Here is a 27,701-nt window from a genome sequence, read left to right as displayed (position 1 = left end):
CGTTCTCTGAGCACGTGGAGCTTCAGGGCTGCCCGCACACCCTCCCTCCAGATGTAGTCCAGGCCCAGATGGGCCCGCGCAGGGATCCCCAGCACAGCCACCTGACTGATTGTCGGAGCGTGCTGCGGCCCGCTGCTTCTGCCTCCGCCGGCGGCGCTGCGGCCAGAGGAAGGCACCCAGGAGCGCACTGCGGCCATTATCCACGGCGCCTCCTAGTGGGTCAATGGCAAATCCTCCAAATTCTCGCGAGAGCTCCCCCTCAGTGGGGATTATATAATCCCCCCTGGCGAGGTTGGGGGTGCTGAAGGCACCCTCCCACAAGACAAGGGTCCGTGCAGCAGAGGCCGGAGAGCAGTCCCTGGGGGGTCCCGGTGCAGGGGGCGCTGGCCCCCACCGCCCCCCCTCCCGCTTAGCTGGACAATGAGTCCTCTTATGCTAATGAGGGGCTTACGTCACTTCCGCTCTTTCTCGGCCGCCATTTTGGCTAGGGCAGGTTCGGGGACTCGCTCCGAGGCGCTTGTATTGTCTGCTGAGGGGAGACGCGGGACCAGCCCCCTCCCCCGCCCGCCGCAGCCGCCACTACCGCCGGCCCGGTCTACCCGCCGCCGCCGCCGGGACCCATGAGCTGAGCGCCCGCCCCCCGGCCGCCGCCATCTTGGCCCCCTCCCCCTCAGCGCCGCGCTCGGGGGGATTTGGCGTCTCCTCAGACACAGCTCCCTCTCTCGGTCCCCGCCGCCGAGGAGCCGCGCGGCTGTCGCCGCCCGCCCGCCCGCGACGGTGAAGCCGCGGCCCCACGCCCTCCGCCACCCTCCGCCCCTCCTTTGTCTGCACTGCCCGCGCCGCCGCCCGCCGCTCTGCTGCGCCCGCCGCGCCCCCCGGCAGCAGCCGCGGCCGCGGCTCGAGCCGGAGCCCGAGCGCGACGAGGCCCCGGGCGCGTCCTCGCCGCCATCGCCGTGCCGCCGCCCGCCCGCCGCCGGGCCCCGGAGCACGCCGGCCCCGCGCACGCCTCGAGGCCGAGCCAAGGTAAGCCCGCGGCCCTGCCCTGCCAGCCTCCGGCCCCGGGCGCGGTCATTGTGCTCGGCGCGCACACTGCTCTGGACCGGCCTCTGCCCTCCTGCAGCCCGACCCCCTTCTCCGCCCCGCGAGGCCGCCGGCCACCCGAGGCTTTTGCGGCTGGTGGCATCTTCCCGCACCCACCCCGCCCCCCAGTACCCCGCTCTCTCATCTCCCCGAGAACTAATCCCCTCCCGCCCCTTTCCCCCCACGCACGCCCCCAGTCCCCGGAACCAGCTTTCTGCCAGGTCTGCCCACCCTAGACTTGGGGGGGAGGGGAAAGGCCTGGGGGGCGGGGAGTGCATGGCACAGAGTGAAAGTCTTTGCCACCCCAACAACATGCCGGCTTCCCTCCCATCCTAACAACCACAGACCTTCACCAGCCCTGCTCTCAATCTCGGCTGCCTGGCCAGCACTACCTCTTTCTGATCCTCAACTTTGCAGTGAGAAAATGGAAATGCAGAAAGCCGCGAAAAGATTTTTGTCGAATGCAATGAATGGGGAGTAGTTCTTTGAGCACCCTCTTATTCACCTCTTCTTTCCTCTGGGCTGCCTGTCCCTCCTCTCCTCCCACCCCCCAGCCTGGATGCCTGTCTGGTAGAAAAGGCGCGATTGCTTCTCTTCCTCTTCTGTCCAGGATCAGGCTCTGAAGTCTAACACCCATTTTAGCCTCACTCCCTGCCACACATCCCAGTGTCTTCGCAGTGTTCTTCAGTCACCAGTTCCTCTGGACAGTTCTTGTCATAACCCCATTTCACAGACAAAGGCTTAGGAGGGAAAAACATCCAAACTGTTTCCTGTGTTAGCCATTTTAATGCTGTCCAGCCCCAAAAGCCCAGTTCCTATCCCTGATGCTTCTTGTGCCTGTGGCTTGAACCTTCAAAATGGTGTGTGTTTGGGGGAGGGGGGTGTCTCTTGCATAGCTTTGTGCAGTTTCTTTATAAATCTGCATTGTTGCTTCTGGTTTATGGCCATGAAGAAAATACCAGCCCCCACCCAAAATGCACCGCAGCCAAGTCGGTTAAAGGCAATGAGTGTTGGAGTCAGTAGGGGGCGCATTCTCTGCACTGGGTAAGGCTGCAGAGGGGGGAAGGGCCCCAGAACTAGAACAGGATGTGCTTAACAGCGCCTTCTACAGACCATGGGAAAATGGGCCCAGCAAGACTTGCACTCAGTTGAGCTGACAGTCAGCAACATGGCGAAGGATTAAGTGAGTCTAAGAGAGATTATTTAAGAGAGCCACTTCAACGTTTGGAAAGTTCTTTTTCCAAACTGTTCACCCTCAGACTTTGGTTGCTGATCAGTCACTTTGGTGCACATCCTTAGGTCATAGGTCCCTTTCTTAAGAATCCTTTCACCTTAAGGTTTGAATGTGTTGACATCTCTTTCCTAGGCCAGATGGTAAAGGGGGTTGTTTAAAGCCTGAAAGTAATGGGCTTGAGGTATATCACTGGTCAATCCAGATCTCTCCAACTCTTTTAAGAGTGAAAAGTCATTCTTGAGAGGTTTTTGTGGGGTGGTGATTTTCATGGCCATGAGAGATGGGTGTCATGATTTGCAAGGCTTTGTTGGTAAACATCAGGCCCCTATTGAGTTCCTCATTGTCAAACTTGATAGAGTTGATTGCAAATTTTTGATGCCTTCCAACTTCAGCCTTCCAGCCATACATTGTCTCAGTAGCCAACTGCCTTTGCAAGTGTTGACGCCAGTCTTGGTATGCACCCACTTTCTTAGGGGTGTGGATTTCTGTAGATTTTACTCCTGTTGTGTTATTTCCATAGGTGTGAGATGCACAATACGAAACCTAGGCCCCAACTTTTACACCGTGATGCACAGGGTTGCACTTTTTGTACTGAACTGATAGGTGGCCTAGTGGTTATTCCCTGTCCTGCCATTTTGAGGATCTGGACTCCGTCCTCTGCCTTGCTCTTTGGACTGCATTGTCAATTCACACCGGTGGGTATATCGTTTTGGAGGGTGGGGCTGCAGCATCAGGGAATCCAGAGACTTCCTCCTTGGTCACCACCAAAACCTACACTCCCAAAATTTCAGCTTAGCCACATTCCTCAGAAAAACAGTTGAGCTGGTTGCAGTAGTGGGTTCTGAGCATTTAAGAATGTGGCTCTTCCAAGAGAAAGTTTCAAAGTCAATGGTGTCGTTATAACCATTTGCATTCTGCACTATTGGGCATAAAGTTTTTAGTAGTTAAACTCAGGACTTGCTAAGCTTTCTCCTTACTTACTTACTTGATTAAAAGGGGCTGGAATGGATCATTGGTAGAGATCGTAGCTAGCCTGGTAGGAGGAGTTCCTGGATTTGATCTGCTTGGGAAGATTGACTGTGAGTCACCTGTGGATACTTTAGTCTGTTATTACAAACATCTTACATGGGCATGTCAAGATAAATTTATGGGATGCCAAATGGATATATATAATATATAGTTAACCATTTAGTGCTTGAAGATGACTTTTTTCTTTGTTAGATGGTTGCCAGCAGGTAACATTTTGCTGAGTGAAAAGGAGGCACCTTGGTCTTGGTGCCAGGATTGCTCTAAGAGACTGCATGAATTCACATTGTATTTATTTATATGTCTTTAGTATTTACAGATTCCAATATTAAATACAAATAGCTTTAGCTTTTTTTTTTTTTTTTTTTTTTAAAGATTTGTTTTCTATGTACTTTGGGATTTTGCCTGGATGGATGTCTTTGTGAAGATGCCAAATCCCCTGGAACTGGAGTTACAGATAATTGTGAGCTGCCATGTGGGTGCTGGGAATTGAACCTGGTTCCTTTAGAAGACCAACCAGTGCTCTTAACCGCCAAGCCATCTCTCCAGCCCCAGTTACCTGATTCTTAAAGTGGATCATAAAGTTTGTGTATATGTTTGAGGTCAAGTTTGCAAATGTGATTTTGTTCTTTCTGATAAGTGAAATCCAGTGTTAGTTAATGGTGGTGGCCATTTTTCCTTCAGGGAACTTTGAGCTGTGCAAATGTGTGTACTCTAAAGTTTGAACAGTTAACTGGGTTTGACACAAAAAGAGGGAGGGCAGGCACACTTGAGTTTGAAAGCAGAAATTTGTTTATAGGTTTGTGTGTTCTGTCTCCATGTTTAGATGTGCATTATGTGCTTGCAGTGCCTGTGGAATCCAGAGGAGAGCAGCAGATCTGGAGTTTGAGTCACTGATGGTTGTGAGCTGCCATGTGGGTGCTAAGAACCCAGCTGAGTCCTCTGCAAGAGCAGCAGTGCACTGAACAGCTGAGCCACCTCTCACCCAGGGGAAGCTGAGACTACAGTCTGTGAACTAAAGATTCTTTTGAATAGCCTCAATTAACTAGACTAAGGAAGTGGGTCTTCTGTTTAATTAACTTTCTTATCTTGATTTGTTGAAAATTTTTCTTCCAACTATTGTCATAGTCTTCAAGACATTGAAAATAACCAGATCTTTAATCTTGTTTCTCAAGACCTTACATAGGAAATGCAGTCGATAGGGTTGTTGAATTCATTGGTTGGTTTTATAAAACACCCACATGGACTGATATTGCTTAGATTTCTTTTTCTCTTCCTAAACCAGAGTTAGAAAAAATTCTGATAGTATTTTAACTTGACAGTGTTGAACAGGTTTTGTGTCCACAAAAGTGTAAAAGTAATTGACCAATAAGCTTAATTACTGAAAGTGTAGATACATACAGTATACCACTAATGAAATGGTTATCTTCCTTGTAGCAAATCTCTTAAATACCTGTTTAAAAAGTATTCAGTGTTTAGAAAACAAAAATGTTCAGAATTATACATTATCTAAACGCTGATATCTACCATACAAATTCAGTTGTGAAAAGTTACAACTTGAGAAATAGCTGGCTTATTATAAATGAAAAGGTGGGAACTAATATTTGGTAGGTTAAAAGAATGAAAAGCTTGACAAATTTAAGTAGTGTCTTTTGGGTGTGTGTGTGTTTTTGTTTAACTGTAGTTGAAGCCCTAGCATTTTGAGCTCATTGCTTGGGTGTGTGTGTGGATGTGTTTATACCCACCCACCCAAAAAAAAAACAGTTGGGATTTTTAAGAGTTGGGAATGATTGTCACACTCAATACAAATAAAATATTTAAGAATTAGAAATGTGATTTATGATCATTCTTAACATTAAAGAAAAATGGAAAGTTTGGGGTTTTTGTTTTTGTTTTTAATATTAGGAGCTCGTGTGTTGTTTTCCCCATAGTGTCTGTGACTGTTTGACAGTAAGCTACTTGTTAAGTCAAAATACAAGTGTCATAAAGCCTTTTGTACTTTGTGGAAGGTAAAATACTTTTCAGTAGAGTTTAATTTTCATTGGCTTGCCCAGAAGACATGTAGGGGGAATGTTGCTCCAAAATGTGGGTAATTTTAGTGAGACAAAAAGAACTTGACATTTTGTTGCTATTACATAAACTTGGAAAGCTTTTCCTTGGGTTTTGTAAGCACTTATGATGGCCCTGCAGCTAGTGTCACATCCCTTGCTGAGGTTTATGTCATTTTTCATGTTGTCATTATGGAAATGTGGTTTATGAAGCTAGTATAAACTGAGGCTAGCTAACCAGATGGATGCTTCGGTAGGGTGCCTTCCCTGTCTTGGTTGTGAAAACTCCATTAAAGTAAGCCATCCCTGTCTTGCCCAGACTTGGGGCTTTTGTTTGCTTATCCTGTTGTTCAGATAGAAGGTTGGATTTTGTTATTTTTGAGTGTCTTGGTGCTCCTCCCAACTGCCCTTTCATGACCTACCTGCCTTTCTATCTTCTAGTTTGGTGAGACTGTATTCTGTCCCATTGTAAGGAAAGATTCTAACATATATTAGCCTGCTTCCTAAAATTAGGAATGGCTGCATCACCTTGATTTGATTGTGCAGAGCATATATGAGGTGGGAGTGGGGTAGTCTCCGACAGAATGTGAGCCACAGTCTTGTTCTTGTCAGTGAAAAGTGCAAAATGAGTACGGTACCGTTCAGGTTCCTTCATCTTGGAGTGTGTGATCACATTCCTTTGCCTTCTGAGAGGCACTCCCGTGTCCCTAGTGGTCTTCATCTTTCCCTTCCAAGACAATTGGTAGAACGATCCTGGAACGTGGAAAGAGGATCAGCAATGTTCCAGAAATGTGTTTGGGGATAAGAGGAGTGTATAAGATCTTGGAGATAGAGCTTTTGAAGGAAGGCTGAATCTCTCCACATCTTGATACTTTCTCCTTAGGCTAGGGTATAGATTTGTACTTGACTCCTGGTGGGGAGCTAGGTGTCCCTTCTCGTGAGCCTTGGCTGGTAGCCCATGGTGGAGGGACAGGGACCCATTACTTGATTTTAGAGTATTAAGTAAGATTAAGGCTGGAGAGAGGGTTCTGTGGTTAAGGATATGTCCTATAGGGAACCAGAGTTCCCAGCACCCATGTCTCGTGCCTCAAAACCATCTGAAACTCCAGCTCCAGAGTATCCAACAACACCTTCTGGCCTCCACAGGCACATGCCCTCACTCCCACACAAACACACATGAATGCGCACTAAAAATAAGTCCAAAAGAAGAGTAAAATGTGATGTTTCATCAGTTTGGCTTTCTAGTGTTTTAAAAACCATTCTTTTAGCACTGTCTTTGTTTTAAATTGAGAATCAAGGCACCACTATGTATAGCAATGTAGTGAGCCATAGGCTCTGTCAGATGTCCAGGCCTGTGCTTGGGACTCTTGATATTTATTTATTTGTTTATTTATTTATTGGATTTTTTTTTATTTTATGTATCTGAGTGTTTTACCTGTAAGTGTCTGATCCGTGTGTGTGTCTGGTATCTGTGGAGGTCGGAAGGAGGGTGTTGGATCCCTTGAAACTGGGGTTACAGGTGGTTGTGAGCTGTGGGTGGTGGGAACTCAACTTGGGTCCTGGAAGAGCCAGCTCTTTAACTGCTGAGCCATCTTTCCAGCCAGTACTTGGGACACTTCGGATGCTTCTGTGAGCTGTTGACTGCTGACCACTAGACCCGTGGTGCTACATGGGTTCTGGTTATGGGTAGGAGCTGTGCAGGTTGCAGTAGTGCTTCTGGAGTTACCTGTCCAGGGTCTGAAAGAAGAACTTGCTCAGGTCCTGTTGCTTCTCCCAAAGCTTTGGGTTGTCTGGTTCCTGTTCTCACTCTGCTGAGTGACGACTTTGCCTAAAATCTCAGCCTTTGCTTCCCGTGGAGTCTGTATTGTCTTCTCTGGTGGGAGCTGGTGGCTGGAGAACTTTGTGATTGATCTCTTTTGAAACAATATACCAGGAAAGACTTAGATGTGGTACTGTGGCTGCTTCTGTTTACATTTTAAATTGCACCGGGCGGTGGTGGCGCACGCCTGTAATCCCAGCACTCCGGAGGCAGAGCCAGGAGGATCTCTGTGAGTTCGGGGCCAGCCTGGTCTACAGAGCTAGTCCAGGACAGGTTCCAAAGCTACAGAGAAATCCTGTCTCGAAGAACGAACAAAAAAAACAAAAATAAATAAATAAAATTTTAAATTGCAGTTGTGAATTCTGAGTTAGTAGAGTTCTTACTCCTGTGAAAGGTGAGCTATGTTCCAATGCAAGAAGTGTCCCAAATTATTAAAAACAGCAGGCACAAATGAAATACCTCTGGTTACGCCAGCAAGTGGTGAAAACTACTATATCACTGGTTTTGAAAGAACTGCCTTCAATCCCTAGCACTGCAGAATCCCTGGGTGGTAGTGCATGGTTTTCTTGTACTCAGCACTCAGGAAGTAGGGGCAGGAGGATTGGAAGTTAATGGTCTTTCTCAGCTATGTGCCTTTTGTTAAAACCTTGACCCTGAGGGGTGGTTTATATAACATGGTTTAGGTAAACTGTCTGTTATTTAAGAATGGTACAGAAAATAAGTCCTCATTGCTGTGGAAGGTTATTCTTGAGTGGTTTTGATAGATAAATTAGAGCATTAAAATAACTTAGTTACACAGCATTGAGATACAATGTTGCTTTGCTCTCGTGATTATAAAATGAACGTGTTTGCTGTGCATAGGCCAGCTGAGTATTAGAAATGCCTTTTTTCACGTTCCTCTTAAACCAGGTTATCCACTATAGTATCCTGACAAGGATATGCCTCTAAGCCTGTGAAGCTCTTCACAGTTAGCTGACCACTCTCGATGTGTCCCTGCCTTGTACAATGGTGTTGACAATGAGATGAGTTCGGGTGCCTTCCCTATATCATACACTAAGTCTAGATATATCATGTGTCCTCGTCCCTGTTTTCTTTTTAAAGATGATATCACTGAGACATCACCTTTTCAAATAAAATAGTAGCTCTTAATGAAGGGCTAAGGAGAGACCTTTGGTGTCTCAGCTTTCACCTTGTTCCTTGGACGAGGGGGTAGGAATGTGAATCTTAAAAGTTACTCAACTAAGGTATGAGTGTGAGCAAAAGTTAGATAAACATTTGAAGTACTACTAAGTGTAAAGACTAGAATGTACTAACTTGAATGGTTCTGCTAAGTATACTTAAATTATTGCCCAGAAATACTACAGTATGTCTGAGTACAGGTGCATATTATACTGTATACAGAGAGAACTGTTACTGTGGCAACCACAACTGTTTCTCAGGAATAAGGTAGCCCAAACAATTCAAGGTTATTGGAATTTTCAGAGTATCTGATCTGGCTTCAGGAAACAATGGGAACTGTTTTAGTATTGACCTAACTTAATCCTGACACTTGAACAGTGAGATCACGTATGCTTTTCTTTTGTAGTCCTGGCTGGCCTCAAACTCACAGAGATCCACCTGCCTCTTTCTCCCAACTCCTGGAATGAAGGTGTGCACCACCACACCTGGACAAGAATTTAGATTTATTTATTTTTAACGTGTTTGTGTGAGTAAATGCTATGTGTCTGTGGACGCCTATAGTCTAGAAGAGCACATCTGACTGTTGGGAACCAAACTTGAGTCTTGATAGAGCGATCTTTCTCTCCAGCCCTGTCATATCACATTAGGAAATAGACTTGTAGAGGCTAAGTAACATTTTTAGGGTCACAGAGCTAGTATATGGCAGAGCAAGGAATTCAACACAGGTCTGTTTGGCTCCTGGGTAGATTCTCACTCACTCACTGCATTTTACCATCTTTTCTAGCAAATAGCAGCTTTACTGACAACCCTACCTCTCAAGAAGTTTGACATTGAAGTCTATATACCAAACCAGGTATGTTTTGGTCCGTGAACACAACTGTCTTACCAAAAGACAAAAGTTTTGATTCAGGACAAATGTGCCTTTAATCTTAGCAGAGTTTGGGGCTAGTCTGATCTACAAAGCAAATTCTAGGCCAGCCATGGATATATAGTGACACTCTGTCTCAAAAAAAAAAAAAAAAAAAAAAAGTTTTGCTTTCTAATTAGGACTGTAAGTTGCACACACGAAACAGTTCTGTCTCTTCCTTTGCTATGCCCTCACTGTCTTAACTCACACTTAAGGAACAGACAGACTTAAGGCTCCACAGACGTTTCAGAGAAGAGTGAGGAGTCTAGAATGGTCTTAACAATACCTTGAGTGGTTCTCACATTGGCTAATTCTGGTATCAAACAGACAACCAGACTAAAACTACTAAAGTGCCTTTAACCTCTTGGGTCTTAGGACTGTAGCTTAGTGTGGTAGTCCTTGCCTGGCTTGTCTATGTTTAATCACACAAACCCTTGTTGGTGTGTGTGACTTCTCTTTCTGTACCTGTAAGTAGACATGGCACCAAACTGTAGCTTCACAATTCAAGGCCCTAATCTAATCATCGCCCCACTTGTCCAGCTTTGCCATTCAAACTCGGTGCAGGGCTTGCTAGGGCTTGGCTTTCTTGCCTCTGGCACCATGGCCATCCCACTAGCTTGGAGCCAGGCTCCATCAGCAGCTTCTACTTCTGAAAATGTTTCTGACTTGGCACCCCTTTTGCTGTTGGTGTCTGTGAGTGTCCTGTCTGTGAGCCTTATGTGGGCAGGGCCTTGTTCATTCAATCTGTTTCTTGGGGTCCTGCTTTTTAGAGCCACTGGTATAGGTGACAGGGTCACTGAGAATGTCCTTTTTAATGGGTGTGGTTTGTCTTGAATAATAAGGAGATGGTATCTTTTATCTTAAACAGCAGTTCTCAACTTGTGGATCTCAACCCTATAAGGGGTCACCTATCAGTTCACCTATTACAGTTCACAACAGTAGCAAAATTACAGTTATGAAGTAGCAATGAAATAATTGGAATGTTTGAAATCACCTGTGGTGATCATTTCAAATGAAAGCTGCTAAAACGGTGTCATTGTCATTGTGATAGTTGGTGATGTGAGGAGCAGCTGTTAGGTAGTTTCCTGGTGTGCTAAAGTGCTGTGCAGCAGTAGTCTTTCTGTTCACTTTGAGAGTGCGCCCACTTCACTTTCCCTGAGATGTCCCTTCTAGTGAAGTAAAACTCTCGAAACTACTAGAAAGAAAGAAAAGTGAAATTTAAATTCAACACATGAGATTTTCCTCTGTGAATTCACATGTTCAATTTTGCTAAACAGAAGTGGAATTGAACTTGTAATCTGTCATCTGAGGCAGAGTGCATTAAGACCTTAGTTGTTAATGATACACTGTACTGCTCTTGGCTTCTAGAAATGGAGCCAATTTGCCAAGAAAGCTGTCTAGGTTTTTGAAGTGCTTAAAAGTTTTGGGGCCACCCAGCCAAGTTCTGTTTACTATATTACCACAAAGTAACTCACTAACAGTATCTAGAAAGTTCTGTTAATATGTCAAGATCATCCTGCTAGACTGTATCCAAGAACTTGCTCTAGAAACTCATCCTAGTCCAGACCAGGTGTACAGTAATCACCGTTTTGACTAAGAGCCATCAGTGATATAAATCCTCTGGTTTTGAACACCGACTGCTGTTTAAAATTATCTCTCTGGTCTACCATGTGAATTCTAGGATAACTTGGGCTACACAGAGAAACCCTGTCTTGAAAAACAAAAACAAAATATTATCTCCTTCAGGCTTCAAGTGTTGGCACAAGCTTCTAATCCCAGCGCTCAGGAAACAAAAGAAGATGGATCTTTGTGCGTAGGCGGCCAGCCAGGGCTATGCGTTCATATATATGTTGTTGGTCTTGAATTGTTTTGTTTCAGTATTTATTTGTGTATTTTATGTATATGAGTGTTCTATTGCATGTATGTCTGCATGACAGAAGAGGACACCAGATCTTATTATTACAGGTGGTTGTGAGCCACCATGTGGGTGCTGGGAATGGAACTCAGGAGCTCTGGAAGCGCAGCCAGTGCTGAGCCATCTCCCCAGCCCTGTTTTTGTTTTTTTTAATGTGTGTTTGTCTGTATGTGCACCACATGCATGCAGGAATGCCCAAAGAAGCCATTAGAGGTTGTCAGGTTCTCTGTGGAAGTGGAATTACAGATGATTGTGAGCCACTCAATATGGGTGCTAGAGACTGAAGCCTTGTCTTCTGGAAGAGCAGCAAGTGCACTTAACTGCTGACCCATCTTTTCAGCCCTAAATCGTTTCTTGTCTTTGAAACCAGGTCTGATGTAATCCAGGATGGCCTTGAACTCCTGATGCTCTTGCCTTCGCTTTCCAAATGCTGGGGTTACGGACATGCTCCCCCCTACTAGTTTATAAAAGGGAAAACATTACTGGGGTATAACACTTAGACTATGCAATAACTTGGGTTTAGTCTCTAACACAGAAAGAAAAATCCACCGGTAGTGCACATCTTTGATCCTAGCACTTGGGAGGCAGAGCCAGGCAGATCTCTGAGTTCGAGGCCATCCTGGTCTACAGCATGAGATCCATGACAGGCACCAAAACTACACCGAGAAACCTTATCTCAAAAAAAACAAAAATAATTTTAAAAAATCCAATTAGTGTGCATAAAAACCTAGCCTGAGTATTGTGTTGTCATGCCTTTGAATGATGTGAGGATTTTAGTGTATATTTTGGGGTTTTGTTACTTTGGTAACGGCTTTCCTAGTTAGAGCATACAGTTCAGTAGAGTAGTTGGGGTGGCACCTATTGCAACAATAGGTAGAAGAAGCCTGGTGCCCATCAGCAGTCCCCCTATTCTCCCACCTCTCTCAGACTGCCCTGGTCTCCACCTGAAGAGCCACTTCTACATATTTCATAGAAACAAGGTCAAATAACTATGGCCTTTTACCACTGGATTGATTCACCCAGCATGTTTCAAAAGTTCATCTGTGCTAGGGACCTGTGTAGTACTTTATTTGGGAAAAGGAGCCTAGTCGTAGTTGAGAACAGTCTTAACATCCTACTAACAATCAACAAACAAAAAACAGATTCAAAGCCTCTGCCTTCCTCAAGTAGCTGTCAGAAAAACACAGTAACAGGAGTGTAATGGTACACATCTGTGATCCCAGTGCTTAAGAAGTAGAGGCAAGAACTTCAAAGTACAAGGTCTTAGTCTGCTGCAGGGTCAGCCTTGGTTGGCTTCATGAGAACTTACTTCCTCCAAAAACTTTAACAATGGGGAGATGATAGATGACATTTGGTTTTTGAAAAGCTGACTTTTCGGAGTGGTGCTGGGGGGAGAGGGTGTATATAATGCTCAGTAGTAGAGTGCTTGCCCGATTAAACACTGGATTTCAGCTAGCACTGAAGAAAAGCAAAGCTGTCGGGGTACCATTTTCTGTTGGTGAAACAATAGCATTATGAATTGAATAGAAAGATTCTTCAGTGCCACAAGATGGCTCATTTCCTGAGACCCACATGATAGAGAACTAACTCTTAAAAGTTGTTCTCTAGGGGTTGGGGATTTAGCTCAGTGGTAGAGCACTTGCCTAGCAAGTGCAAGGCCCTGGCTGGGTTCAATCCTCAGCTCAAAAAAAAAAATTGTTCTCTGACCTGCCCATGTGTGCCGTACATACACAAGTTTAACTTCTGTTTTTTATTTGGTTTTGTTTGGTTGGTTGGTTTGTTTTGTTTGTTTGTTTGTTGGTGTTACTTAGTGGCCATTAGCATCCTAGCTGATGTGAGAGTACCCTTGTCCTCATCTGTGTCCTTGTTCTCTTTTGGATGTTAGGGGATCATCTGGCTGACCTTAGATGTTACAGGTTCTTGATCTCTGTGTGCACACCACAGGCTTGACTGAACAACTCAGAACCAGTTCAGTTGTGGCAGTGATGGTAGGTGCCGCACCTCGGGGGTAGTCTTTTCTCTCCGCATTATCCATAGATGTGTGAAGTGGCTTTCGCCAAACATAACTATTTTAGGAAAATTTATTTAAAAATACTGTCTAAAGCCGGGCCGTGGTGGCGCACTCCTTTAATCCCAGCGCTCAGGAGGCAGAGGCAGATGGATCTCTGAGTTTGAGGCTAGCCTGGTCTACAGAGTGAGTTCCCGGAAAGGCTCCAAAGCTACACAGAGAAAGCCTGCTTCAAAACAACAAATACAATAAAAATAATGTCTAAAGTTAGTGTTGCTTCTGTCTTCTGCTTTTCTCATATCCAAAGTAACCAGTTCACACGGGGTGGAGCCAACCAGGGAGATTGACAAGCTGTAGCCTGTCCATTGAGAATGACTTGAAGATCACTGAGATGATGGGATGGCAAAAAGAATTGATCAGAGGGAGATGTCTTTAATTTGCAAGGTTGATGTCTAACAGTGGTGCTGAAAACAGTATATTTGTGTCGTCATTTCTTAAATACTTGTTTATTGGGGGTGCCATGGTGCATGTGTGGAAGTCAGAGTTGACTACAGGAGTCAGTTTTGTCTTTTTCCATCAAGTGGGTCTCAAGGATTGAACTCAGATCACCATGGAAAGGGTCTTTTTACTCAATGAACCAGCTGGCTAGCCCTAGACCTAAATTTTTCTTAAGTTTTTTTTTTTTTTTTTACTTTTAATTTATGTTTGTGGATGTTTTGCCTGCATGTCAGCACTATGTTGTGCCTGGTGCCCTCAGAAACCCAAAAAAAGCATCAGATCCCCTAGAACTACAGTTACAGACAGTTGTGAATTGCTATGTGGGTACTGGGAATCCCACCCTGGGTCCTCTTGAAAAGCAACCAGTGCTCTTAACCTCTGAGTATCTCTCTAGCCCCTGGGCTGTATTTAATCTGTTTTGTTGCAGTTTTATCTAATCGGGAACATTCTGGGTAGCCAGAAATAGCCACAGTTGTGGTTGTGGTCGAGAGAGGAGGAGAGATGTTAGAGCAGCCCTTCTGTGGGAGCTCCTGAAGGGCTCTCCCCATGCTAGCAGAGGGAAAAGAAAGGGGTCTGTAGGTTGTAGATGATCACTTTCAGATTGAAAAGAGCCTTTTGATAGGGTGGCTTGCTGGATGGAAGATTCTAGCAAGGCTTTGTAGGGTTGATTTGCGAAGAAAAAAAAAAAAACGTACAAATAGTATGTGATGACATGTGCCTTTAACCTAGCACTGGGGAGGCAGAGGAAGGTGGGTCTGTTGAGTTCAAGCACAGCCAGGGCTAAGAAGAAAGACCCTGTATAAAATAAGTACAAATATATAAACCTTACAAGTATTATGGGCTTAAAGAAATAAGGTATGGGGTTGGGGATTTAGCTCAGTAGTAGAATGCTTGCCTAGCAAGCGCAAGGCCCTGGGTTCGGTCCTCTGCTCCGGCGAAAAAAGAAGAAATAAGGTATGGGGGCTGGAGAGATGGCTTGGTGGTTAAGAGCAGCTGCTGTTCTTCCAGGGGACCTGGGTTCCATTCCCGGTACCCACATGACAGCTCACAACTACCTATAACTCTACCTCCAGGGGATCCAACACCTTCACACAGATACACATGCATGCAAAACACCAATGCATATAAAAATTAATTTTGTAAAAAAGAAACAAGGTATGTATTCACTGCTTCCCCAGATAGTTGGGGAAGAGGCTAGAGTCTGAAGACTTAAGAGTTTTGCTGTGGCTATAATTTCTTAAAATGCTTTATTTAGTGTGGGCATGGTATGTATGTGAAGATTAGAGGACAAGTCTCAGGAGTGGGTTCTCTCATGGATCCTAGGATCAAACTCAGGTCCATAGGCTTGCACAGTAAGTGAGCCATCTCACCCATGTGACCATACGTAGTTTTTGAGACTGGCTCTCTCATATCTTCTAACTTGATATTTAGCTTAAGTTAGCCTTGAATGCCTGCTCCCAACTGTCTCCTCCTCCCAGGTGCTACAATTATGGATATGCCTCACCACCAGTGGTTCACAAAATGATTAGAGAGAGAAGGGTCAGGGCCACTATGACTAAGATAGGAAGGTGGAGAGAGAGACTTCAAGGGGAGTGGTTAGTTGGCTGGCTATCCTATTTACTGTTGCACTTAAAGTGTGTTCAGTTAGCCTGGATACTCATTAGAGGTCTAGAAATACCAAGTTAGAGTGCATATTGAGGGGGCTGGAGAGATAACTCAGTGCTCAAAAGCACTGGCTGCTCTTCAGAGGTCCTGAGTTCAGGTCCCAGCACCTACATGGTGGCTCACAACCGTCTATAACTGTGTCCCTTGGGAGTCAATGCCCTCTTCTGGTGTGCAAATGTGCCTGCAGACAAAACAACCATAGTACATAAGTGCATATTGAAACAAGGTGACTTTAAGGACACAGTGTTGCATCCTCCAGGTAGCTTCAGTGTAACCTGTTGATTTGAGGATTTTTTCTTGTTGTGCTCAGCCAAAATGTTTCCAGCTGGCTGTGAAGGTTCCTTCCTTTCTGTTTGTTTTACTTGGTGGTGTTTGTGGTTTGTTTGTTTGTTTGTTTGTTTGTGATACTTCCTGGACACTCATCAGCTGCTTTATTGTAGAGTTGCCAGCCCCTGCCAATGTTCTGTTGCTTTGTTTTTGTTGTTTGATCTTCTATAGTTCTAAAAATAAGGGTTAGTGGTGCCATCCTGACTCAGTAGCTCTGCAGGGACAGTGACATAAAACAGTCCCCATTGGTGCTTCATATCTTATTCTGCTCAGGTCTGCAGACCTTTCCTTGAGCTAAGCTGTCACTGTTATTGTTAGGTCTTTCTCCATCCTCCTAAGAACCTACTTGGCCTCTGAATGAATTCAGGACTTGAGATGGAAGCTGTAATTAGTTTCTCGGTTCATAGGTTGTTCATAGGTTGTCCGCTGTATTGCCCCGTACTGATACTAGTTTGTGGTCTTTGTCCCTGCACTGTGTTGATCTGCAGCTGGCCTGTTTTCTGTTTACCTCTTGGTGCTTGAAGTAATTGCTTTGGGTATCTGGGGGGCAGAGAATATCAGGCATACTATATTTTATATATATATATATATATATACACTATATTATTTACATAGTATTTCATATGTAGCCTTAGGGCCAAGATGAATCTTGGGTTCTCATTGCAGCTGTTAGATTCTTGCTTTCTAGTAAAACACAGAAGAGTTTGACCTAGGTTACACTGTGTTCCTGCCTTCCTCTTTAGGTGCAGGTGAGATTGAGAAAGGTGTGTGACTCATTCATTCAAAATGAATTTAATCAAAGTTGATTGTGAGCCAGGAGTAGTAGTACAATGCCTTTAGTCCAGCACCCAGGAGGCAGGGGCAGGGTCTGTGAGCTGGAGGTCAGCCTAGCCTGTACAATACTGCTCTTCCAGTTAGTACATGGCTGTGGCTAAGACACTTGCATTGAGCATTCCCAAAATTATTTTACTAGTACCACATTCTAATCAACTGAACTAACTGACCTGCCCCCAAAATTATTTTAGAATTTAGCAATTGACTTTATATAGTGTTTTAGTTTTGATTGTCAGGGCCAGGAGATTTTTATAGAATCACTTACTGAATGTTTTGACAAACTTCTTTCTAATCAATCCCATTTTTCCTTTTGACTGAATCACTTCTTTTCTGTGTCCCGCTGCCTGTTGATTCTACCAAGATTTTGGTGGCAACAAAGCTTAAGCACACTTGCTGCCTCAGGAATTTCCCTGTCTGCTTCCCAGCACTGCTGACAGCCATGGTTTTTTTTTTTTTTTTTTTTTTGAGCAGGAGTAGTTCCAGTTGAGGCTGGACAATAAGGCTTTGTGTAAAACCTATTGCCTAAGGGCCTACTGTGTGCTTCCCAGTACCACAGCCTGCAGAGTGATTGGTGAACAAGAGTACAGGTGCATTAAGTTGAACAGTTTGCCCCTTTTGTGCTGTGTGCTGAAAGGAGGTTCTCCTTGGCAAGGACCTGTTAGACACTGCCAGCATAACAGACCGAAAGGCTGAGCAGACTCAATGGAGACCAAAGGATGGATCAGGAGAAAGTAGCTACCACTCTGTCCCTCTGTACTGTAGGGGTTTGTTTTTTCTCTGTTTTCTAAATATGGTCTCCTTGTTGAAGTTCCTAGTTCAAAAAGATTTTAAGGCTTGGGGTCCTTATAACTTTTGAAACAAAAAAATCAGATGGGTAACATTAATGAATTCTAGAGCCAACTACTGATATGAACTTAGATTTCTTCTCTTTCTTTTTTGTCAAGGTGTCACTATGCAGGGTTTGTTTCATTTAGGGTGTAGGTGGTCTCTTGTTCATGATCCTCCTGCCTCATCCATCTTGAGTGCTGGGATTACAAATGTGTTACTACCTACCCAGCCTGACCCTTAAGTGACCTAAGAAAAAACGGTATTTTGGGGTCCTTTTTCATGTCATGTGTAGTAATTCAAACATGGACTAGTATTTTATTGAAACCTTGTTGCTTGGGTTGGTATAAGGCTCAGGGAGGATGAAGGAGAAATGGTAACTGTTGTCCTTTTTGGGGACTCACTCTAGACGCTCCCTGGTCTTTAGCTCACAGGAGTTCATCTGGAGAAAGATAAGGCTGGAAAATTCTGATCTGTGAATGTTTTAATGTTGGGAGACACAGCTAAACTTTGATTCTTAATAATAGGGTGTTCTGGGACTTGTGACTTAGGGGAACATCCCCAGGTTTGGGCTTACAGCCAGTAAAGGTGACAGTTACAGTTAGAAAACTAAAGTTTGTCAAATTCCAACTGCTGGTGCTTCCCTGTTGTGGGGGTGGAGTTGTTTTGTTTGCTTTTCTTTTTCTTTTTGGCTTGCTTTGGTCTTAAAGCTACTTTATTCTGCAAAATTATGTTGAATTTAGATTATTAAGGCAACTAGGTCACATCCAGTGCCTTACAAAACTCTCACCTCAAATTGTACTAATTCAGTTTTCTTAAATAAATACAAGTACCTTTTTTTTTGTTTGTTTTTTTTAGAAACTTGGGAAATGGATCTACATTTCTTTCTTTCTGCCTTTGTATTTGGGGCAGTCAAGCAGCTTTTTGATACACTTACACACACACACACACACACACACACACACACACACACACACCAGGCATTTTTTTTAAAAAGCCTATAGCAGTCACCATGTGCTCTGAGGCCACAAGCATGGCTTTCCCCATCTAAGTATTCTGTTGCCTGTGTGACTCCTTTGCCCGGATGTGTTACCACCTTAGAAGCAGGTTACACCATCATTTGGGACTTGGATTTGAGGAAGAGACAGAAACAGTCATTGAATGTCAGGTTGCTTCTGTGAGAGTATTGTTGCCTGCCTTGATGTTTCAGTAAGCAAATCTTCCCCTCAGCGTTCAGAGCTGTGTGGTGCTGTGAAGTTCCCAGTCGTTTTCTAGGTTTGTAGGTCCGACATCACAAGGAGGAAAGCATACTTGATTTGGTTTAAGATAGCTGATTGATATTGTTTCATTCTCCGACTTCCAATTCATCTCTTAAAGGGTTGTTAAATCTAATCAGACTTGTGCACCTAGACTCAGGTAAAACTGTCCTCGAACAAGATAGGGAAGGCCAGCAAGCACTCACCTCTGCCCATCTGCTGTAAGGGTTCCATGTGCTAGATGAGGACCTCTTCTCACTGAAGGAGCCAGGGTTTGGGAGCCTGTCATCCGTGGAATTAGTAACTTTGACAAGTTGTTCATGTTTTGACTTTGACTTAAATTTTTTTTTCCAATAGAAACTATGTTCCAACTTCCTGTCAACAATCTTGGCAGTTTAAGAAAAGCCCGGAAAACTGTGAAAAAAATACTTAGTGACATTGGGTTGGAATACTGTAAAGAACATATAGAAGTAAGTAGCATGCCATTTTTAAATTTTAATGTGACTCAGCTTCTGATCCGTTCCTGTGTCCATGGGCAAGATGGTTCACTGTTAGGTGGGATTTGAATTGTAACTACGCCTTCAACTTCACCAAAACCTTCTCAGTTAGAGCTTCCTCCCTTTTCCTGAAAGCCTGTTCATCTTTGCATCCTGAGGCAAAAACAGTTACAGTATGGAGAATATACACAGACAGTGCTTTAAAGTTGTATGTGAACTTTGTCCTTGAAATAACCTTAAGGGGCTTTAGGAATTCTTGTGTCCAGTCTATGGACTATGAACTGGGGACGCAGTGGTTTCAGGCTCACAGTTGGGGAAGAGGCAGTGGGACAGCAGAAGCTGTTGTTCTCATAGGCCTGGGTGTTTCCGTAGACCTGACTGGAGGCACGGTTGTCTAGGTGTTTGTCATCTCTTTCCTTAGGGTTTGAGCACTTGCCAGTCTTCTGACCCATCAAAGACTTATCTTGCCCTTGTGTGGCAGTTTGGCCTTTCCAGACTGTTCCCTAGCCTTTTTATTCTGAGCTTTTCAAGCCCCACGGGATAGATAGAAGCGTCTCCTCCTTGTCTAGATCTCCTTGCTCCAGATCTTACAGTTAGTTGAGCACAACCTCCAACCGAAGCGTTTAAAGCAATTTCCCCACAGAGTTTAGGTTCCTACTGGCCGGGCTAAAGTGGCCTTGCTTAACCATTTATCCCATGCATAGCACAGTGCTTGGCAAGGAACAAGTGCTGAGGACACAGGTCAGGGGTGGAATTGATAGACATTGAATTCATGGGCCAAGTTCTCTTCTCCTGAGTCCCATTCAGAGTAGTCAGGGCTGTATCCTGGAAACTGAAGCTTCTCAAATAGGCTTCTAGTGGTTTGTTCCCAGGGTTTCAGATTCACATGGATCTGTACTTAGGGGTGGGTGAGACCTTTCCAAATAAATACGCAAATAGTCAACTGTTTCCTAGCCTGTACTGGGTTTGCTCCTCCCACTAGAGCTAATAGGTACTCTGAAGTTTGCACATATTTAACATTCCACCTACAGCTGTGAGCTATTCACCCTACTTCTTCTTAGTCATGGAGGGGGAACATTACAATTTCACATTATGGTATAAATTGAACGGCATGTTGCTTACTTTCTTTCTGGGTTTAAAAATCTGATTTTTCTTCCAGATCCACCCTTCCTTCATTTGTTTGTTTGTTTGCTTGTTTATGCTGCCAACCTAGACTCTTACTCCTCCAGGGCTATTAGCACATGTCCCTCCTCCACCCAGTGTTATGACTGGTGAGTTATGTGGTTATGGAGCTGTTGTAGGACTGCAGCCTTCCCATCTGCACTTGGGGCACTTTCTCTGGAACCCTGGCCATGTGCCTTTTGCATTTGCTGAGCCTCGGCACCACTGCATTAGTTCTCAGTGGTTGACCCTCCTGTGCCCTCCACACTGGTTAAAGAGGTAGAGTTGAGGTGTCAGGTCAGGCTGGGCTTGATACCACTATGTTTTTGTAAATTTCTCTCACTGTTTTTCTAGGATTTTAAACAGTTTGAACCTAATGACTTTTATTTGAAAAACACTACATGGGAGGATGTAGGACTGTGGGACCCTTCACTTACAAAAAATCAGGTAAGTCTCATAGGAGATGTCCTGGAATGTCCATTTCCCACTCGAGCCTTTCATAATGACAGCTGTGTCCGGGCAGTGGCCTGCCATGGAAAGTGTAGAGTACCATGCGCATCTCCTTTTCCTGGGGCATTACTTGTTACTGGACTGAAACTTCAAGTTAAAAGAAAGAACAGAAATTTTGTTTCTTATAACTTTGTGAAGTTGGAGCACAGTAGTTAGAGCATTATTCCTTGCCTGCACAAAACCTTGGGTTTGATCTCCAGCACCACATAAACCAGACATGGTGGCATGTACCTCTAATTCCAGTGCTTATGAGGTAGAGGTGGGATCAGAAGGTCAGGGGCATTCTATATATAACAAATTTGAGGCTATCCTGGGCAAATGAGATCCTGTCTCAAGAAAACAAAAATAGCAAAGTTGGGGGACCTGTAGTGTATAAGAACCCTCTGCAATGCCTTCCTGCTTCCATTTCTAAGGAGCACTCTTCAGCATTATGTGTGCAGCTGCCCGCCTGCTGTTCTGCCTCTGTTAGTTAGCACTTGCTTCTAGGGAAAAGAAGTCACAATCGTTTGTTTGTTTGTTTGTTTGTTTTTGTTTGTTTGTTTTGAGCTGAGGATCAAACCCAGGGCCTTGTGCTTGTTAGGCAAGCGCTCTAGCACTGAGCTAAATCTCCAACTCTGTTTGTTTGTTTTTTGAGACAGGATTTCTCTGTACCTTTGGTACCTTTCTTGGATCTCACTCTGTAGACCAGGCTGGCCTCGAACTCACAGAGATCTGCCTGGCTCTGCCTCCCGAGTGCTGAGATTAAAGGCATGTGCCACCACCGCCTAGCACACAATCCATTTTGTTTGTTCGTTTGTTTGTTTGTTGTTGTTGTTGAGACAGCTTTTAGCCCCTGACTGTCCTGGAACTCACTCTGAAGACCAGTCTGGCTTCTAATTCAGAGATCCACCTACCTCTAGGTGCTGGGATTAAAGATGTGTGCCAGCCCTGCCCAGTTATACTCAGCCTTCTATTTACACCTCTTTATCCCCACTGATGACACCTGATCTTTATGGGAAGGTGTGGAGAGTGACCCCTAGGATGGCAGTGACAGGTCATTTTTTATGCCTTTGTGTTCAGAAGGATAGTTGATGCTAGTTTATCCAATTATGATGTAATAATGGGGCCTGGCAGTAGTGGCGCAGGACTTTAATCCCAGCACTTGGGAGGCAGAGGCAGGCAGAGCTCTGTGAATTCAGTTTGGTCTACAGAGTGAGTTCCAGGACAGCCAGAGCTGTTTCACAGAGAAACCATGTTTGGGGGGGGGGGGGGTGATAACAACATTGTAAATGGTACTTCTCTCCACGGAGAAAAGTATTTGTGAACTCCCTTTCTAATTCTATACTTTGTGCTTTAGAGCTCTACTTAATGTCCTAGGGAGAGATGCTGAAGGCCTTTCTAGAGAAGATTGGTTTTGAAGACAGGGTCTCTCTAATCTTGGCTATACTGGAACTCAGAAACCCACCTGTCTCTGCCTCCCCAGCCCTGAGATTAAAGGTGTACACCACTATACCACATTGAGGAGCTTTGAGAGAGTGCAGAGAAACTCATTTTGGTTCAAAACAGTTCGTGAAAAACAGGAGAAAAGATGATTGCTTATCACATATATTTGCCTGTTTAAGGTCTTAATTCTGAAAGCTGATTCTCTAATGTCACTGTGTTCTCTTATGGCTTCTGAACACTTTGCCCTATGTCTATAAGACAGTCTTAGTTAACTTCTTTAAATGGATTAGAGCAGCTGCTAATTCAATGACTATTTGTTGGTTGGTTGGTTGGAGTTTAATGTTTGTTTGTCTGTCTGTCTGTCTTAGGACAGTTTTTCTGTGTAGCCTTGGCTGTCCTGGAACTCACTCTATAGACCAGGCTGGCTTCTAACTCAGATCCACCTGCTTCTGCCTCCCAAGTGCTGGAATTAAAAAGATACACCACCATACCTGGCTTTATTTGGCATTTGTGAAGGGAAAACAGTATTTTTGATGTCTGTTTTGCTTGAATGTGTATTTGCGTGCCATGTATGTGCTTGGTGCCCTCAGAGGTCAGAGAGAGCTCCAGACACCCTGGAACTGGAGTGTGGATGGTCATGAACTGCCTTGCAGTTGCTGGGAATCAAACCCAGATCCTCTAAAACCAACCAGCTCTTACCCACTGAACTGTCTCTCCAGCCCTCATTTGAAGTAGTGGGAAAGGCCAGGTTTCCTAGTTTGGAGCCTTGTGATCCACAGCAGTGTCTAAATTCACTGTGCTTTAGACTGCAGAAGAAACTTTAGAGATTTTCTCTTTTTTTTTTTTTTTTTTTTTAACGAAAGTTGTTGCATGGTGGGAAAGAGAAAAGTACACCTATGTTGCTTATAAAGGTATATGGACCTGTGAGTTCCCGTGTCTGAAACCTGAGCAGATTACTGAGCCACAAAATGGGGAATTTACATGGTTTATTCTGGTTTTTAGCGACAAAATGTTTTTCTTGAAGCCTTCCCTTTTTTCCCCCTTCTTTGACTTCTTTGTGAAACCAGCCTGCAAATATGACTAGCCATTTTAAAGGATTAGCAAGGACTTCATTAAGCACTGGGTTTTAATTTACACAGGGGTACAAATAAAGGTATTTGATTAAAAATGCATCTGAGTTCCTTGAGTTTCTCTTTCTAGTTTTACCTCCAAAAATGATTGCCTCGCAAAATTTCTGGAAATACCTGGGGGAGGTGCCTGAACCCTGTAGCTACCTGCCTTGAGTGGCTTTCTCATCTGGTTTCTGTTCTGTTTTGTTTCATTTCTTTTAGGACTATCGGACAAAACCTTTTTGCTGCAGTGCTTGTCCGTTTTCCTCAAAATTCTTCTCTGCCTACAAAAGTCATTTCCGGAATGTCCATAGTGAAGACTTTGAAAATAGGATTCTCCTTAATTGCCCTTACTGTACCTTCAATGCAGATAAAAAGACTTTGGAAACACACATTAAAATATTTCATGCTCCAAACTCCAGCGCACCAAGTAGCAGCCTCAGCACTTTCAAAGATAAAAACAAAAACGATGGCCTTAAACCTAAGCAGGCTGACAGTGTAGAGCAAGCCGTGTATTACTGCAAGAAGTGCACTTACCGAGACCCTCTTTATGAGATCGTCAGGAAGCACATCTACAGGGAACATTTTCAGCATGTGGCAGCGCCGTACATAGCAAAGGCAGGAGAAAAATCACTCAATGGTGCAGTCCCCCTGGGCACAAATGCCCGAGAAGAGTGTAACATCCACTGCAAGCGATGCCTTTTTATGCCCAAGTCCTATGAAGCTTTGGTACAGCATGTCATTGAGGACCATGAGCGGATAGGCTATCAGGTCACTGCCATGATCGGGCACACAAATGTTGTAGTTCCCCGAGCCAAACCCTTGATGCTGATTGCTCCCAAGCCTCAAGAGAAAAAGGGCATGGGACTCCCACCAAGAATCAGTTCCCTTGCTTCTGGAAATGTCCGGTCTTTGCCATCACAGCAGATGGTGAATCGATTGTCAATACCAAAGCCTAACTTAAACTCAACAGGAGTCAACATGATGTCCAATGTTCACCTGCAGCAAAACAACTATGGAGTCAAATCTGTGGGCCAGAGCTATGGTGTTGGCCAGTCAGTGAGGCTGGGTCTAGGTGGCAATGCTCCAGTTTCCATCCCCCAGCAGTCTCAGTCTGTGAAACAGTTACTTCCAAGTGGAAATGGGAGGTCCTATGGGCTAGGTGCTGAGCAGAGGCCCCCAGCAGCAGCCAGGTACTCCTTGCAGACTGCCAACACCTCTTCTCTACCCCCTGGCCAGGTGAAGTCTCCTGTGTCTCAGTCACAGGCATCTAGAGTATTAGGTCAGTCCAGTTCTAAACCTCCACCAGCAGCCACGGGCCCTCCTCCAAGCAACCATTGTGCCACTCAGAAGTGGAAAATCTGTACAATCTGCAATGAGCTTTTTCCCGAGAACGTCTATAGTGTTCACTTTGAAAAGGAACATAAAGCTGAGAAAGTTCCAGCAGTAGCTAACTACATTATGAAAATACACAATTTTACTAGCAAATGCCTCTACTGTAATCGCTATTTGCCCACAGATACCCTGCTCAACCACATGTTAATTCATGGTCTGTCTTGTCCATATTGCCGCTCAACCTTCAATGATGTGGAAAAGATGGCAGCACACATGCGAATGGTTCACATTGACGAAGAGATGGGGCCTAAAACGGATTCTACTTTGAGCTTTGATTTGACGTTGCAACAGGGGAGTCACACCAACATCCATCTCCTGGTGACCACTTACAACCTGAGGGATGCCCCAGCAGAATCAGTTGCTTACCATGCCCAAAATAATGCCCCCGTTCCTCCAAAGCCACAGCCAAAAGTTCAGGAAAAAGCAGATGTCCCTGTTAAAAGTTCACCTCAAGCTGCAGTTCCCTATAAAAAAGATGTTGGGAAAACGCTTTGCCCTCTTTGCTTTTCAATCCTAAAAGGACCCATATCTGATGCACTTGCCCATCATTTACGAGAAAGACACCAGGTTATTCAGACAGTTCATCCAGTTGAGAAAAAGCTAACCTACAAATGTATCCATTGCCTTGGTGTGTACACTAGCAACATGACAGCCTCAACCATCACCCTGCATCTAGTCCACTGCAGGGGTGTGGGGAAAACCCAGAATGGCCAGGACAAGACCAATGCACCCTCTCGGCTCAATCAGTCCCCAGGCCTGGCCCCTGTGAAGCGCACCTATGAGCAGATGGAGTTACCTCTGCTGAAGAAGCGAAAGCTGGAAGAGGATAGTGACTCCCCCAGCTGCGTTGAAGAGAAGCCTGAAGAACCTGTTGTTTTAGCTTTAGACCCCAAGGGTCATGAAGATGATTCTTATGAAGCTAGGAAAAGCTTTCTCACAAAGTACTTCAACAAACAGCCCTATCCCACCAGGAGAGAAATTGAAAAGTTAGCCGCCAGTCTGTGGCTGTGGAAGAGTGACATTGCTTCCCATTTCAGTAACAAGAGGAAGAAGTGTGTCCGCGACTGTGAGAAGTACAAGCCTGGGGTGCTGCTGGGCTTTAACATGAAAGAGTTAAATAAAGTCAAGCACGAGATGGATTTTGATGCTGAGTGGCTATTTGAAAATCATGACGAGAAGGACTCAAGAGTCAATGCTAGTAAGACTGTGGACAAAAAGCTTAACCTTGGGAAGGAAGATGACAGCTTCTCAGATAGTTTTGAGCATTTAGAAGAAGAATCCAATGGAAGCGGCAGCCCTTTTGACCCTGTCTTTGAAGTTGAGCCTAAAATCCCTAGTGATAATCCAGAGGAGCATGTACCGAAGGTAATTCCTGAGGATGCTTTGGAATCTGAGAAGCTAGACCAAAAAGAGGAGGAGGAGGAGGATGGTTCGAAATATGAAACTATCCGTTTGACTGAGGAACCAACCAAACTAATGCATGATGCCTCTGACAGTGAGGTGGACCAAGATGACGTAGTTGAGTGGAAAGATGGTGCTTCACCATCTGAGAGTGGGCCTGGCTCCCAGCAGATCTCCGACTTTGAGGACAACACATGTGAAGTGAAACCAGGAGCCTGGTCTGATGAGTCTTCCCAGGGTGAAGATGCAAGGAGCAGGAAGCCAGCTGCCAAAAAAAAGGCTACGGCGCAAGGTGACACGGAGCCGGTGAAATGGAAGAACAGTTCCTATGGAAAAGTTGAAGGGTTTTGGTCCAAGGACCAGTCACAGTGGGAAAATGCATCTGAGAATGCAGAGCGCTTACCAAACCCACAGATTGAGTGGCAGAATAGCACAATTGACAGTGAGGATGGGGAGCAGTTTGACAGCATGACTGATGGAGTTGCTGATCCCATGCATGGCAGCTTAACTGGCGTAAAACTGAGCAGCCAGCAAGCCTGAGGGCCTGGCACACCACGGCACATGGGCCATGTTGCATCCTGGGCCTCTGTTCTGACTGCAAAGCTGTCTTCTAACTGGCACTGCCTTGCAAGGACTGGTCAGTCAACAGGCTGTTGGGGACATGTAACCACTACAGCCTCAGTGGTTATTTCTAAGTCTATGACATGTGATTGGTTGATCTTGCTTCAGACCCTTCTCTGGTAGACTCAGTAATGAAGTGTGAAAAACCAATAAGCTGGTGGCCCATGAATGCACACAGGGGAAGGCAGGTCTTTACTTGCCTTTCCAGCATTTCTTTCCCTCAGTAAGATGTTTGGTTGGATGTCCTGGGAAAGCCTTACCCTGATTCACATAGTAGTGCAGGGCGGGCATACATGCTACCAGTCAGGTTTGTCTAGTAGACTTGGGAACATGGACCTTTTTCGTGTATTCATTCTGAATAGTTGAAATGTATATTTGTACAGTCTTTTAGACCTCAAGTGATGCTTATGACACTGTTACTGTGTGCCCGTCATAGATTGGTTTTTAGTGTTGCCCTTGCTGTGTGATAAATGCTATATCTAGTTTACCTAGCAGAAGCTTGACCCTGCGATAGTACGGACCTTTGGACAGACTTAGTTTTTGCACATAACCTTGTACAATCTTGCAACAGAGGCCAGCAACATAAGATATATATCTGGACTCTCCTGTATTATAGACTTTTTTTTCTTGTTCTGAGTATCCTTGACATTACAATTGTCAAAACTGATATTTCAGATCTCTTTATGAGACCTTTTAAGCTAAAATAACATGCAAGAATTGATTTTACAGCTACTAATTTTGACACCTTTTAGATCTGTAAGAGTGTTGTGTCAGAGCAGCAAGCACAGTGGAGTGCTGCATTTGGGATATTTAGTTTCCTCTTTAGTTGAGCACCGCCGAGTGTATTCATTTATACCATCTAATATATGACACACTGTTGTAGTATGTATGATTTGTGGTCTTTATTTCCCTTTGTATTCATTTTAAGCATCTAAATAAATTGCTGTATTGTGCTTAATGTAAA

General features: G+C 44.6%; 1 protein-coding gene across 10 annotated transcripts; it reads left to right on the top strand.

Annotated features, from left to right (window-relative positions):
- Positions 1-78: 78 nt before the first annotated feature.
- Positions 79-27,701, top strand: LOC118581630 (activity dependent neuroprotector homeobox). 10 transcript variants are annotated; one of them, XM_036183996.1, is made up of 6 exons: positions 281-1,023; positions 2,835-3,009; positions 9,171-9,239; positions 18,979-19,091; positions 20,634-20,726; positions 23,543-27,701. In XM_036183996.1, exons 4-6 carry the CDS (start codon positions 18,984-18,986, stop codon positions 26,654-26,656), a joined length of 3,315 nt encoding a protein of 1,104 aa, XP_036039889.1. In that variant the 5' UTR covers positions 281-1,023; positions 2,835-3,009; positions 9,171-9,239; positions 18,979-18,983; the 3' UTR covers positions 26,657-27,701. The 10 variants fall into 10 exon arrangements, 7 of the variants coding, with proteins under 7 accessions (XP_036039889.1, XP_036039892.1, XP_036039890.1 ...); XM_036183999.1 differs by lacking the exon at positions 2,835-3,009; XM_036183997.1 differs by lacking the exon at positions 9,171-9,239.

Source organism: Onychomys torridus, chromosome 4 (genome assembly GCF_903995425.1).
Source record: "Onychomys torridus chromosome 4, mOncTor1.1, whole genome shotgun sequence".
Taxonomy (NCBI): domain Eukaryota; kingdom Metazoa; phylum Chordata; class Mammalia; order Rodentia; family Cricetidae; genus Onychomys; species Onychomys torridus.
Note: the sequence above shows the minus strand (reverse complement) of the source record. Positions and strands in the feature narration are given on the sequence as shown.